General features: G+C 45.9%; 1 protein-coding gene across 1 annotated transcript; it reads left to right on the forward strand.

Annotated features, from left to right (window-relative positions):
- Positions 1–2,816: 2,816 nt before the first annotated feature.
- On the forward strand, positions 2,817–11,993 carry Cxcl17 (C-X-C motif chemokine ligand 17). Its single transcript, XM_028781282.1, has 4 exons — positions 2,817–3,000; positions 9,556–9,636; positions 10,243–10,344; positions 11,594–11,993. The coding sequence occupies exons 1-4, from the start codon at positions 2,919–2,921 to the stop codon at positions 11,689–11,691; spliced, it is 363 nt and encodes a 120-aa protein (XP_028637115.1). The 5' UTR covers positions 2,817–2,918; the 3' UTR covers positions 11,692–11,993.
- The last annotated feature ends 501 nt before the right edge of the window (positions 11,994–12,494 follow it).

A 12,494-nucleotide genomic window follows, 5' to 3' on the forward strand; every position in this document is an offset into this window, starting at 1 on the left:
GGATTCCACGCAGCGGATGTGGATTCCACGCAGCGGATGTGGATTCCGCGCTCACTGTGAACATGGTCCAGCAGGGAAGCAGGCAGTCCTGAGCACTGCCGCGCTGGACGGACTGTCATAGAATTCAGTGCCTGCTGTGGTCTCCATGCTTGACCATGGGGAGTGACAGGAGAGCGCAGGGTGGTTCACAACTACTTGTAACTCTGGTTCCCAGAGATCTGAAGTTCTCTTTGCTTCCAGCTTCTTCACAAATAAGGCATACACACACAGACACACACACACAAACATATACATACACACATACATCATACATACATACATACATACATACATACATACATACATATTAAATAGTTTAAAACAATAGGGCTCTAGAGAACCAGGTTAGGAGCTAAGAGCCCCAGCTGACACTATTAATGATATCCTGCTCTGCTTGCAGACAGGAGCCTAGCATAACGTCCTCTGAGAGCTCCATGCAGCAGCTGATGGAACAGACACAGAGACCTACAGCCAAACAGTAGACAAAGCTTGGGGAGTTTTGTGGAAGATTTGGGGGAAGGATTGAGGGACCTGGACCCTTGGGGGTTCCCAGAGACTGAAGCACCAAACAAACAACAGGCATGAGCTGGACGTAGGCCCCCAGCACATATGTAGTAGATATGCAGCTTGGTCTTTATACAGGATCACCCAGGTAACCGGAGCGGAAGCTGACCCTGACTCTGTCGCCCACCTGTGGATCCCACTCCTTCAACTGAACTATCTTGTCCGGGCCCCCGTGGGAAAAGACGAGCCTAGTCCTGCAGTGACTTGACGTGCTGGGAGGGGGTGATACCCAGGGAGAGTCTCCCCCTCCTCAGAGGAGAAGGGAAAAGGGGGTTGGGGGAATGGACTGTGTGAGGAAAATCTGGAGAAGGGGGGCTGTGATCAAGATATAAAGTAAATAAATAAAAAATAATGAAAAAAATTTTTATCAATTCACTTCTTTTGAAGGAACAGTTCGTATACCCCACCCCTCATTCCTGGAGGCTTCTAGGAAAGACGTCCTTGTTCACTGTCCCTTCAGCCCCAACAAATGTCACCCAACATTTAACTTGATCAATTCCTATTTCTTTGACACATTCTTAAAGTCTCTTGGATAGACACCAAATTCAGTACTGATGTTTCCAAGATTGTTATCATTTGGATCTTCGGTGCTTCCCAAAGGCCCGTGAATGAAAGGCTTGGTAGGTAGCCTAGTGGGAAGTCAGAAGAACCTTTAGGAGACAGAGCTTGGTAGCAAACAGTTATGTCATGGTGGGGTGTGCACCCTTAAAGGAAATACTAGGATCATATTTCTTGCTGTCTTCTTTGTTTCCTGGATGCGCGAAGTTTGCATTAAAAACTCATTTCATGATGTATCTCAACACAGGCCCCAAAGTGACAGGGAAGAAGGGTCATAAAATAACACCTCTAAGACTAGAAGTTTCAGAACTAAAGCTCCCCTCCCTTGTGAGCTGGCTGGCACAATCACCTTTAATGTTGACTGTCAGCCTTATCAGCTTTCTCCTTCTGCCTTGGGCCATTTCCAAAGACTGGAGCCGAGAACCCCACCAACCTGGACCAACACAGTTCAAGAATGCCTTTTTGCCTATAGTTTCTATATTCAAGTCTTTCTGGACCTGAAGCTCTGGTGATCTTACACACACACACACACACACACACACACACCATAGCCAACTTCCTGATGAATAAGAGGAGCCTTTGTGCCGGGCGGTGGTGGCGCACGCCTTTAATCCCAGCACTTGGGAGGCAGAGGCAGGCGGATTTCTGAGTTCGAGAGTTCGAGGCTAGCCTGGTCTACAGAGTGAGTTCCAGGACAGCCAGGGCTACTCAGAGAAACCCTGTCTCGAAAAACCAAAAAAAAAAAAAAAAAAAAAAGAGGAGCCTTTGTTTTCCTCACTGCTCCAGTAAAGAGTTTGGAGGCAAAGATAACTGCCTCTGATTTTGTGTGTGTGTTGTTACTGGTTTGTTTCCATTTGTTTTTTTTTTTTTAATAGTGCTGGGAATCGAACCCAGAGCCTTGGGCATGCTAGTCAAGCATCTTACCAATCAGCTACATCCTCGGCCCTTTGTTCTTTGCTACATGCATTTAAGGATGAGGGGTGTATGCATGCACCCAAGTAGTATGGAAGTCAGAGGACAATGGACTGGTTTCTCTACTTCCTTGTGAGTACTGGGGGGTGTGGGGGGGGGTTGAAGTCAGATCATCATCAGCTCACTCATCAGCCCTTCATTTTTGTTTTTCTTTCTTTCGCAGAAAAGAAAAGATTCTGTCATCAAACTCAAAGCCCTCCTCAGTCCCCAGTGCTGGAATGAGAGGCACACACCAGCACACCCAACATGAACATCTTCTTAAATGAACTCTGCCTCTCCTGTGAGTGGCTAGGGGATTGGAGAACTCTGTCAGCAGTGTGAGGACAGGCCAACTGCCCAGGCAGTAGCACTTCCATGGCTGGCCCTTGCTGATGATCACAAGTGGATGGACAGAGGAAATGCGGCAGCAGGCAGCCTCTCTTTGCCAGCCTGCAGTGCCTGAGTTTTGCTATAAACAGCCAAAAGCTACAAGGAAACTCAAGAGAGACAAAAGCTTAGAGCATGAAACCCCCCACAGTGGGGGCGGAGTCGAGCACGGCAACCGAGCTCAGTCACTTGTTCCTTTCTCTGGAGTGTGGTTCCTTTTGTTTGACCAGTTTCACCTCCCACATTCCTGTAAAGACCTGGTCTAATCTGGTACCAGCACCGCCTTCTGGCTCTTGACTTCTCATGGGTGCTCTGGCGTGGGATTAACCTGTAGACACTACTCCACCTGAGCAGTTACAAGAAATCAGAAGCCTCTAACTGGTGACAATCCATACAGTCTTAAGAAACAACAGACAGCGATGATGAAGCTTCTAGCCTCTCCCTTCCTTCTGTTGCTGCCACTGATGCTCGTGTTGATGGTCTCCAGCAGCCCCAATCCAGGTAAATATGATGAAATAACACTCTCTCTTCTCTTTCTCTCCCTCCCTTCCTCTTTACCTCGTCTGTCCTTCCTCCCTTCTATTTTTCTCTCCCCTTGAGAGAGGCTCTTGATATGTAGCTCAGGCTGACCGGAAATTTGGACTCTTCCTGCCTCCGTACCCTGAGTCTCCAAGTTATAGACATGTGCCACTATGCCGGCTCAAGATTAATTTCTACCTCACCTGCACCATGCACACACCAAAGATTAATTTGATATTGCAGAGAGGAAATGGGGTAGAAAACATGGCAAACCCAACAACAAATGCATTAAAATGTTCTTTTAGCAACAACAAGTTGGGGTAACTAGGTTAGTCCTTCTCAGTACCAGAATCCTCATTAGCAAAAAGGAAGGACCCTATTTATCTCAAAGGGCTCTGTAAACTTTTTAAGACACATTACCAACATGTCTGCCACTGTAGCTGGCAACATACACACAAGTGCACACACAGCCCAGCCGAGATCCACTCCCCTTACTTCCCAACCTCTCCTAGAAAAGTCACAGATTTTCTCAGGGCTCAACCGGGGCCGGGGTGCTTATGGTGGAAAGTAAAGAAATGAAGAGTCCTATATTCTTAGCGTATGCCAAGCAAGCCACTGATGATACGAACTAGGCCAGTCCTATCAGCAGCCGTGTCGCGCAGAGACTTTAGTCATCCGGGCTCGGGTGAATGGTTTGTCCTTTGAGAAGCAGTCTTGGTAGAGGTTCTGAATCTGATCCAGTTTTCACCACAGCCAGTGTGTCCCAGCTCTGCACAGAACAACCACACAGAAGCAAGGTCACCTGCACCCATGTACCTCTCTCCCTGAGGACACCATCCATCCCCCCACCCCTGGGCTATCTGTGGGTGAAGTCATTTGCGACACACTCAGTGTCCATGATCCTAGATTCAGAATCACCTGCCTCCTGTCATGTCCAGCATCTCTCCTTTGTAGAGAAAGTTCTCTGAGCTCTTCAGTCCTGGGGCCCAAAAAGCAGCCACTCTGGAAGAGAAGGCATCTCTATCACTATGCGGACACCAAGCTAAAGTCCTCCTCATGGGCTCAAAGCTCCACTTACCACACACCTTTTCAGTCCACTTTCTTCCACTCACAAAGATACACTTATGCTCCAACCAAACGAGACGGCTGATTCCTGTGTTTTCAAAGCAGCTCAACTTTGCTCACACATCACCCTCAAAAGCCAGCACCTTCCCACTCCTCCTCCACTTGCTCCTACACCCAGGCGGCTCTCTCCAAGCTGCCTGTCCTCAGCCCAGTCAGGACTCTTTTTGTATATCATGTTCTGTCTCACACTGTAAGAGCGCACCTCTTCCAGCTCTCCTGCCCAGCAGACTGGAACCTTGATCACCTCGGTGGCACAAACCGATGCATTGTTTCATAACCCTCACGCTATCCCACATAGCACTCAGTAAATATTAGCTAAGTGCTCAGGTTTCTAAGTTCAAAATGATTCATTTCTGTGACTTGCATGCCAAGGTGCGATAGTGTTTTTTTCTTTTTTTTTTCTTTTTTTCTTTTTCTTTTTTTTTTTTTTTGTTTTGTTTTTTTGAGACAGGGTTTCTCTGTGTAGCCCTGGCTGTCCTGTCCTGGAACTCACTCTGTAGACCAGGCTGGCCTCGAACTCAGAAATCCGCCTGCCTCTGCCTCCCAAGTGCTGGGAATAAAGGCATGCGCCACTACTGCCTGGCGATAGTGTTCTTTCTTGTTGTTGCTAGTGTGTGCATGTGATTAAACATAGAACCCCATGCATGCTAACCAAGCAGTGTGTCACTGAATTACAGCCATGCCTCTGTTTGTTTGTTTGTTTTTCTGAGAAAATCTGTGACTTTTCTAGGAGAGGTTGGGAAGGCAGGGAGAGTGGATCTTGGCTGGGCTGTGTGTATGTTGCCAGCTACAGTTGCAGGCACACGGGGTCTTTCTGTGTAGCCCTGGCTGTCCTGGAACTTGCTCTGTAGACCAGGTTGACATTGAATTCAGAGACATCCACTCTGAATGCTTCATATCCAAGTGCTGGGATTGAAGGTGTGCACGACCACCATCACAACCCACCTGTCAGTATTTTGGTTGATACATAACTTTTATTATTTCCCAGAGTGCCTTGAACTTGGGATCTTCTTGCCTTGGCTTCCTAAAGAGCTGGGATTACAGGACCAAACTTACTATTAAGTTTGGTGCTGAACAATTCTTTGCTGTGTGGGCCTCTACCCACTCATCACCAATAGTAAACCTCCATGGAGTTAAGAAAGCTAAAAAATATCAGCCACCCGCTGGTCACTGTTCCCTGCAAGGGACCAGACCAAGTTAATAAACACAGCTCTACAACAACATTTACAAACCTGGCTCCACTCCATATCCAGACTCCCCAAATTCTTACACTATGCCTTGAAGTGAAGAAGACCTTGCTGCCTCTGCCACTTGCTTTGCAAACTTGCTAAGTCGCTTCACTTCTTAAAGCCTCCAGATGGCGCTGTCACACACACCATGGGCTGGGTGGTGATCCTGAGCTTTTCCGGCCAAGAGTTTTCACAGTGTTCACGTCTGTCTGAACCATTTAGTAGCCAGAGGAAATGACCTATACATAAACCTCAAATCAATTCTCAAAATAAAGTGTATCTCACAAACTAGAGTGCCCTGGCTCAGTGGTTGAAAGGCCTGGCTGCTTTTCTAAAAGACTTCATCACCCATGTCTGTTAAGTCCACTAAAGGATCTGACACCCTCTTATGGCCTCCGTGGGTACTGTATGCATTTGGTGCACTGATATACACGCAGGCAAAACATCCATACATTTATTCTTTTTAATCTGACTTTACTTTACCTCCTAACACCTTACGTCTATACTCAATATACTTTTCAAAGAGGAGAAGGAAAAAAGAAATACCATAAGAATGTATAATAATATTATGAATAAATTACTTATAATAGATTATTCACTATTTCTAATATGTTTTTTATGATAATAGCAGACATGTGTTAGTAAAATCCTGTGCTGCAGGCACTGTTTTAAGTCTTATAATGAATATACAGTTATCTCACCTTGTCCTCACAAAAATCTAATGTAATAGGGGTTGGAGAGATGGCTCCGAAGGTAAGAGCACTGGCTGGTCTTGCAGAGGATCTGGGTTCAGTTCACAGCAGATACATTTGGCAGCTCACAACTGCCTGTAACTTCAGCCCCAGAGAATTTTAAGATTTATTATGTACACAGTGTTCTGCCTGCATGTATGCCTGCAGAGGGCATCAGATTCCATTACAGATGGTTGTGAGCCATCATGTGGTTGCTGGGGCTTAAACTCAGGACTTCTGGAAGAGCAGCCAGTGCTCTTAACCTTTGAGCTATCTCTCTAGCCCATACATTGATATTTTTAACCTAATGTATTCTGTTACTTTTAATTTTCACGTTTTCAAAACATTATAAAAAGTTTCAATATATCTTTCACATATTTTTTCAAATAACTTTTTTTTTTTTTTTGGTTTTTCGAGACAGGGTTTCTCTGTGTAGCCCTGGCTGTCCTGGAACTCACTCTGTAGACCAGGCTGGCCTCGAACTCAGAAATCCGCCTGCCTCTGCCTCCCAAATGCTGGGATCAAAGGTGTGTGCCACCACCGCCCAGCTTCAAATAACTTTTTAAGTTATTTGTTTGTTTATTTATTTACTTACTTACTTACTTACTTACTTGAAGTCCATGGTGCATGGAGTGTGTAGGTCAGAGCTCAACTTTTAGGAGTTGGTTCTTGCTTTCTATCATGTGGGTCTTGGAGTTGAACCCAGGTAGTCTGGCCTGTCCAGTAGGCACCTCTAAGCACTGAGTAATATCATTACCCTCATTTGCATTTTACCACTATGCCATGATTAAAACTGGGATTTTTTTTTAATTAAAAAAAAGAGTTAAAAAAAAAAAAAGCCGGGCAGTGGTGGCACACACCTTTAATCCCAGCACTTGGGAGGCAGAGGCAGGCAGATTTTTGAGTTCCAGGACAGCCTGGGCTACACAGAGAAACCTTGTCTCGAAAAACCAAAAAAAAAAAAAGAAAGAAAGAAAGAAAGAAAGAGAGAGAGAGAGAGAGAGAGAGAGAGAGAGAGAGAAAGAAAGAAAGAAAGAAAGAAAGAGAGAAAGAAAGAAAGAAAGAGTTGCCCAGGTAGTGGTACCCTGCAACTTCAATTCCAGCACTCAAGAGGCAAAGGCACACAGATGTCTGTGAGTTCAAGACCAGCCTGGTCTACAGAGCGAGTTCTAGAACAGCCAGAGCTACACAGAGAAACCTTGTCTTTTAGGGGAGAAAAAAGGAGGGGTTGATGGCAAGATGATTCGCCAGGTAAAACCTTTTGTTTTGCCAAGACTGGCACCTGATTTTGATTCCCAGGGCCACATCATGGAAGGAGAACAAACTCCTGAAACTCTACATATGCACTCTTACACACTCTCTCTCTCTCACACACACACACACACACACGCACACAATGAACAAATAAGTAATAAAATTGTAAATTAAAAAGAAATGAAAACCACGGGAGAGATAGCTCGGCGTTAAGAGCATTGGCGTTCTTCCAGAGAACCCAGGGTTCAATTCCCAACACCTACATGGCAGCTCACAACTCTGTAACTCCAGTCCCAGAGGATCTGAGTCCGTGGCCTTTGTGGACACTGCATGCAGATCGTACACAGACACACATGGAGTCAATACACATAAAAAGTAAATCTTTAAAAACTAGAGGGGCTGGAGAAATGGCTCAATGGTTAAAATCACTGGCTCTTCTTCCAGAGGCCCTGGGTCCAAGTCCCAGGCGGCTTACAAATATCAATGACTCTAGTTCCAGGAGATCCAATGCCTTCTCTGGTCACTTCAGTCACCGGACACACCAGTGGTGCACAGACGTACATGCAAGCAAAACTCCCATACTTGCAAAATGAAAATGTAAAAACCAGGAAACTGTCGTGAACGCTTCTGTAACTGAGTTCAAGACTATCCTGAACTACAGGAGACTATGCCTCAAAGCAAAACTGATGTTGATGATGATGGTGGTGGTGGTGGTGGTGATGATGGTGATGGTGATGATGAATGACGTTTATCGTACTTTCGAATTGAAATTACAATTTCTACATATCTAAATGTAAATATTTAGAATTTTTAAAAAACTTCTATATTTAAGGGTTCAACTAAATCATCTACAAGATGTGTCTGGCTTTAATATTTATGGATTTTCACTAAAATAAGGAATAAAGGCCGCACAAGGAGAAAATGCTAGAAAGAGGTTTTGAAGGCAAGAGCTGTGCCCGTCTAGATTAATTTAGCAGCATTCAGAACAGCACATGAGAACACCGGAAACCAGCACCGGGGATATGATACAATGCCATCCTGGCTTCTCTCAGGAAGTGACGGAGTGTGCCCCGAGAGCTGTAAGCTGAAATAAGCCCTTTCCTCCCACAGGTGCTTTTGGTCATAGGGTTTTACAACAGCAATAGAAACCCTACGACAAATTTTGTATTATATCTAATTAATTAATTTGTGTGTGTGTGTGGGTGGGTGGGTGGGTGTGGGTTGGTGGGTGGGTTCACATGTCACACACGGAATGTGTGAATGTCAGTGGACAGCCATCAGGGGTCAACATTCTGTTTCCACCCACCCAGGTTGTCAAGCAGGGCAGCAGGTGTCTTTTCCTGCTAAGCCATATCATCACCCTTTAACCATTGTTGGTACAAAAATAGTTACAGGTGAACTTGGTGGTAAGCATCAATAGTCCCGGCTACCCAGGAAGCAGATTCAGGTGGCTCGCTGAAGGCCAGGAGTACAAGAGAAGTCTGAGCTGCATAGCAAGACCTTGTCTTAAACAGATGGAGGTAGTAGAATCCGCTCTATATGCTTGGAGTGCAGTGTGTCCCAGAGCAGCAAACACAAATACCATCCACTTCCCAGTCAGCTGGAACTGTGGGCCCCAACACAGCAACTCAGAGGTCACGTGGGAAGTCTGGCTCACAGTCGTCTGCTCCGGGCTCTCACCGGAGTCATCAGTGGTCCAGTGTGAGGGACTGCAGTCTCGGTAACAACATCATGTCCCCTCTTAGATCCAGAAGCCATTTTCTTCCCTTTCTCAGTTAAGCTTGTCCGTAGGCCTGATTTTTTTTCTTTAAGATGTATTTATTTTTGCTTTGCCTTTGAGTGCCTCTGGAGGTAAGCAGAGAGCACTGGATACCCTGGATCTAGACTTACAGATGACTGCAAGCCACCTTGCAGGTGCTGCTTCAAATCCAGTCTGGGTTCTCTCTGCAAGAGCAGCAAGTGTGTTTAACCACTGGGCCATCTCTCCAGCTTTTAGGCTAGACTTTAACTCTCAGTTCTTTATCCACTTACAATATTCCTCTTTTGGAGTACCATAGAGCCCAGCCGTGGAAGGGGGGAACAGACAGACAGACACACATCGACACAGACTGTGCTGATCTAGGTACCCATGTTGGAGGATAGGGGCAGAGAGCTTTCCCTTCTCTAGAAGTAACTGTAGATCTGTTTCCCTCCAACAGGGGTCGCCAGAAGCCATGGGGACCAACACCGGGCTCCTAGGAGGTGGCTCTTGGAAGATGGCCAAGAATGTGAATGCAAAGGTCGGTAATTCAGCCTTGCCCTCAGGGTTGGTGCCGTCCTGCTCCTTAAGCTCCATCTCCCTTGAGCCCCCTCTGAGACCAGGACAGATGTTATTTGAGCTAACCTCAGCATCCCACCGGAAGCTGCACTAATGCCTGCTTTCTCTGTGAGTCAGACAGGAGCTAGATGCCTACCAAGATCTACACAAGCACTAACCCAAGCACGAGCTGCACCCCCACCCCAAGTTCCCAGCGCTACCTTCTCAAAGGGTTTTTACTTTTTGCTGGCCCTCCAAGAACATCTTGGATCCCAGTAGACTAATGTTCCTTTTAGAAAAGACGGAAGCAGAAGAAATGCAGCACTAAAGACACCTGGGCCTTATTTTTTCATCCTTTGGTCTCCACAGGGACATCCCAATGCCCCCTTCTAAACATGTCAGCAAACCCCTGCCCTCAAGGGTCACAAAACCAATCCAGAAATCCTGGGGTTCTCTCAGCTTGATATTCTATGTTGATCTTTTCCTCAGTCTGTATGAAAGAGACACCAGAGGCTCAGAAGCCCTACCCGAGAGTCCCTATCCCCAAACAAACCAATCCCCCTGTCTAAGCAGCAGCCTGTTGTTACAGATTGGTTCCTGCAAGTCCCAAAGAGAAAAACCACAGCAGCGCTGGGGCCACCAAGGAAGCAGTGTCCCTGTGATCATGTCAAGGGCAGTGAGAAAAAAACCAGTAAGTTTCAAGGACGGCCTTGCTTAAACACACTCAGTCCCATGAGGTCACAAGGAGTGGAGTGCATCAACTAGCCCCGTTCTACTCAGTGTCAGCTTGTAGGAAAGCTGAAAGAGCAAAAGCATCAGGGTAGACTTTTCTGGAACTAAAAAGGGTTACTCAAATTCCTAGCCTCTTCAACAGCAGCGTTTACCAAAGTAAAAGGAGCCAGGGCAGCTGTGACCCGATGAGCTTCTTCCCTTGTCTGGCGTTTTGATTCTTTTCTTTTTGTTTTTTTGGGTTTTTTGGTTTTTTTGAGACAGCATCTTCTGTGTAGCCTTGCCTCTCCTGAAGCTCACTCTGTAGACCAGGCTGGCCCGGAACTCACAAAGATCCACCTGTCTCTGCCTCCTGAGCACTGGGCTTAAAGGTGTGCACCACCATTCTTGGCTTGTTTGCCTTTTTGAGATGGATTTTCTTTTCTTTCTTTCTTTTTTTTTGTTGTTGTTTGTTTGTTTTTTGTTTTTTTTTTTTCGAGACAGGGTTTCTCTGTGTAGCCCGGGCTGTCCTGGAACTCACTCTGTAGACCAGGCTGGCCTCCAACTCAGAAATCCGCCTGCCTCTGCCTCCCAAGTGCTGGGATTAAAGGCGTGCGCCAGCACCGCCCGGCTTGAGATGGATTTTCATTATAGCCTGAGCTGACTTGGATTTACTTTATAGCCTAGGTGGGCCGCAAACTTAAAAACAATCTTCTGCCTTCTGTGTCCTGAGACTGCAGGCATGAGCTATCACTGCTAGTCGCATCTCATACTTTTTACAGTTTGCATCAAAATTAAATTTTAAAATGTTTCTAAAGGAGCTGGAGAAACAGCTCAACAATTAAGAACACTTACTGCTCTTTCAGAGGACCAAGGTAGCCAGTCAGTGTTGGCACACTCCTTTAGTCCCTGCATTATTCTCTGCAATAGGAGGCAGAGGCAGGCGGATCTCTGAGTTTGAGGCTACCCTAGTCTACAGAATGAGTTCCAGGACAGCCAGAACCTCTCAAAGAGACCCTGTCTCAAAATAAAATAATAAAATCAGAGGGACGGGTTGGTTTCCCAGTACACATGTCAGACGGCCCCCAATACCTATAATTCAAGTTCCAGGAGATCTGAAATTCTATTCTGACCTCTTCACGCACTCTCACACAAGTGGCACACACAAATAACAATAATATAAGGTATTTTTAAGATTTTAATGATAGCTCCCCCTTTTATTTGTGCCCTAGGACACCGAAAGCACCACGGGAAGTCACAAAGACTCTCCAGAGCCTGCCAGCAATTTCTCAAACAATGTCAACTAGCAAGCTTTGTGCTGCCCTTGTAGTCCTGAGACTCTTGTAGTCCCAGTTAGACTCTCTCAGTGAAAAGGAGGTGACCGGCCCTAGAGTGCTTCTTCTTCTTCTCCCCACCCCCATCCTCACCAGAGAATCGCAGTGCTCTCAAAAGTCACCACCCAACAGAGTGTCTGTGACTGTGCCCTCTGGTGCCACCTGCACTTGCCACTCTTCTCTTACGCCTTCTGTTTACCCTAAAAGAACGCAGGAAACCCCGACCCCCTGTTGGTCTCACTTACCATAAATATAATAAGAAAACTAGCAAAGAAAATCATTAAATACACAGTGCATATATATATAAAGTGAATATCAGTTATTTTGATCAAATGGGGTCTGGTTACTCACATTGAATTCACGTCACCCTTAGCCTTGTTCATTTGAAACCCTTCCCAGAGTCTACATGTACGTCTCCCTCCTTGACCTTTTCTATTCTTTCACTTGTTTGGAGGTGCAAGGTCTATATGGGGTATAAAAGGCAGGGAAAGCACTGAATCAGTCACTGCCTGGTTAGAAACAAGAAAGGTTTAGAAATTGTGGTTTCTTAGAATCTAGACAGCCTTCAGTGTTTATGATTCCTATCACCACCATCACCATCACCACCACCACCACCACCATCATCATCACCATCACCACCACCACCACCACCATCATCACCATCATCATCCCCGTCATTATCACTGCACTCTGGGGGTTTCTCACATAGTATAGGAGATATAAATGCAGAAACACAGCTCGAGGCTAGAAAGATGGTACGGAGGATCTCAGCTGCCATTCAAAAGGATTTTGAGCCTAG

Source organism: Grammomys surdaster, unplaced genomic scaffold (genome assembly GCF_004785775.1).
Source record: "Grammomys surdaster isolate TR1022 unplaced genomic scaffold, NIH_TR_1.0 396, whole genome shotgun sequence".
Classification (NCBI taxonomy): Eukaryota; Metazoa; Chordata; class Mammalia; order Rodentia; family Muridae; genus Grammomys; species Grammomys surdaster.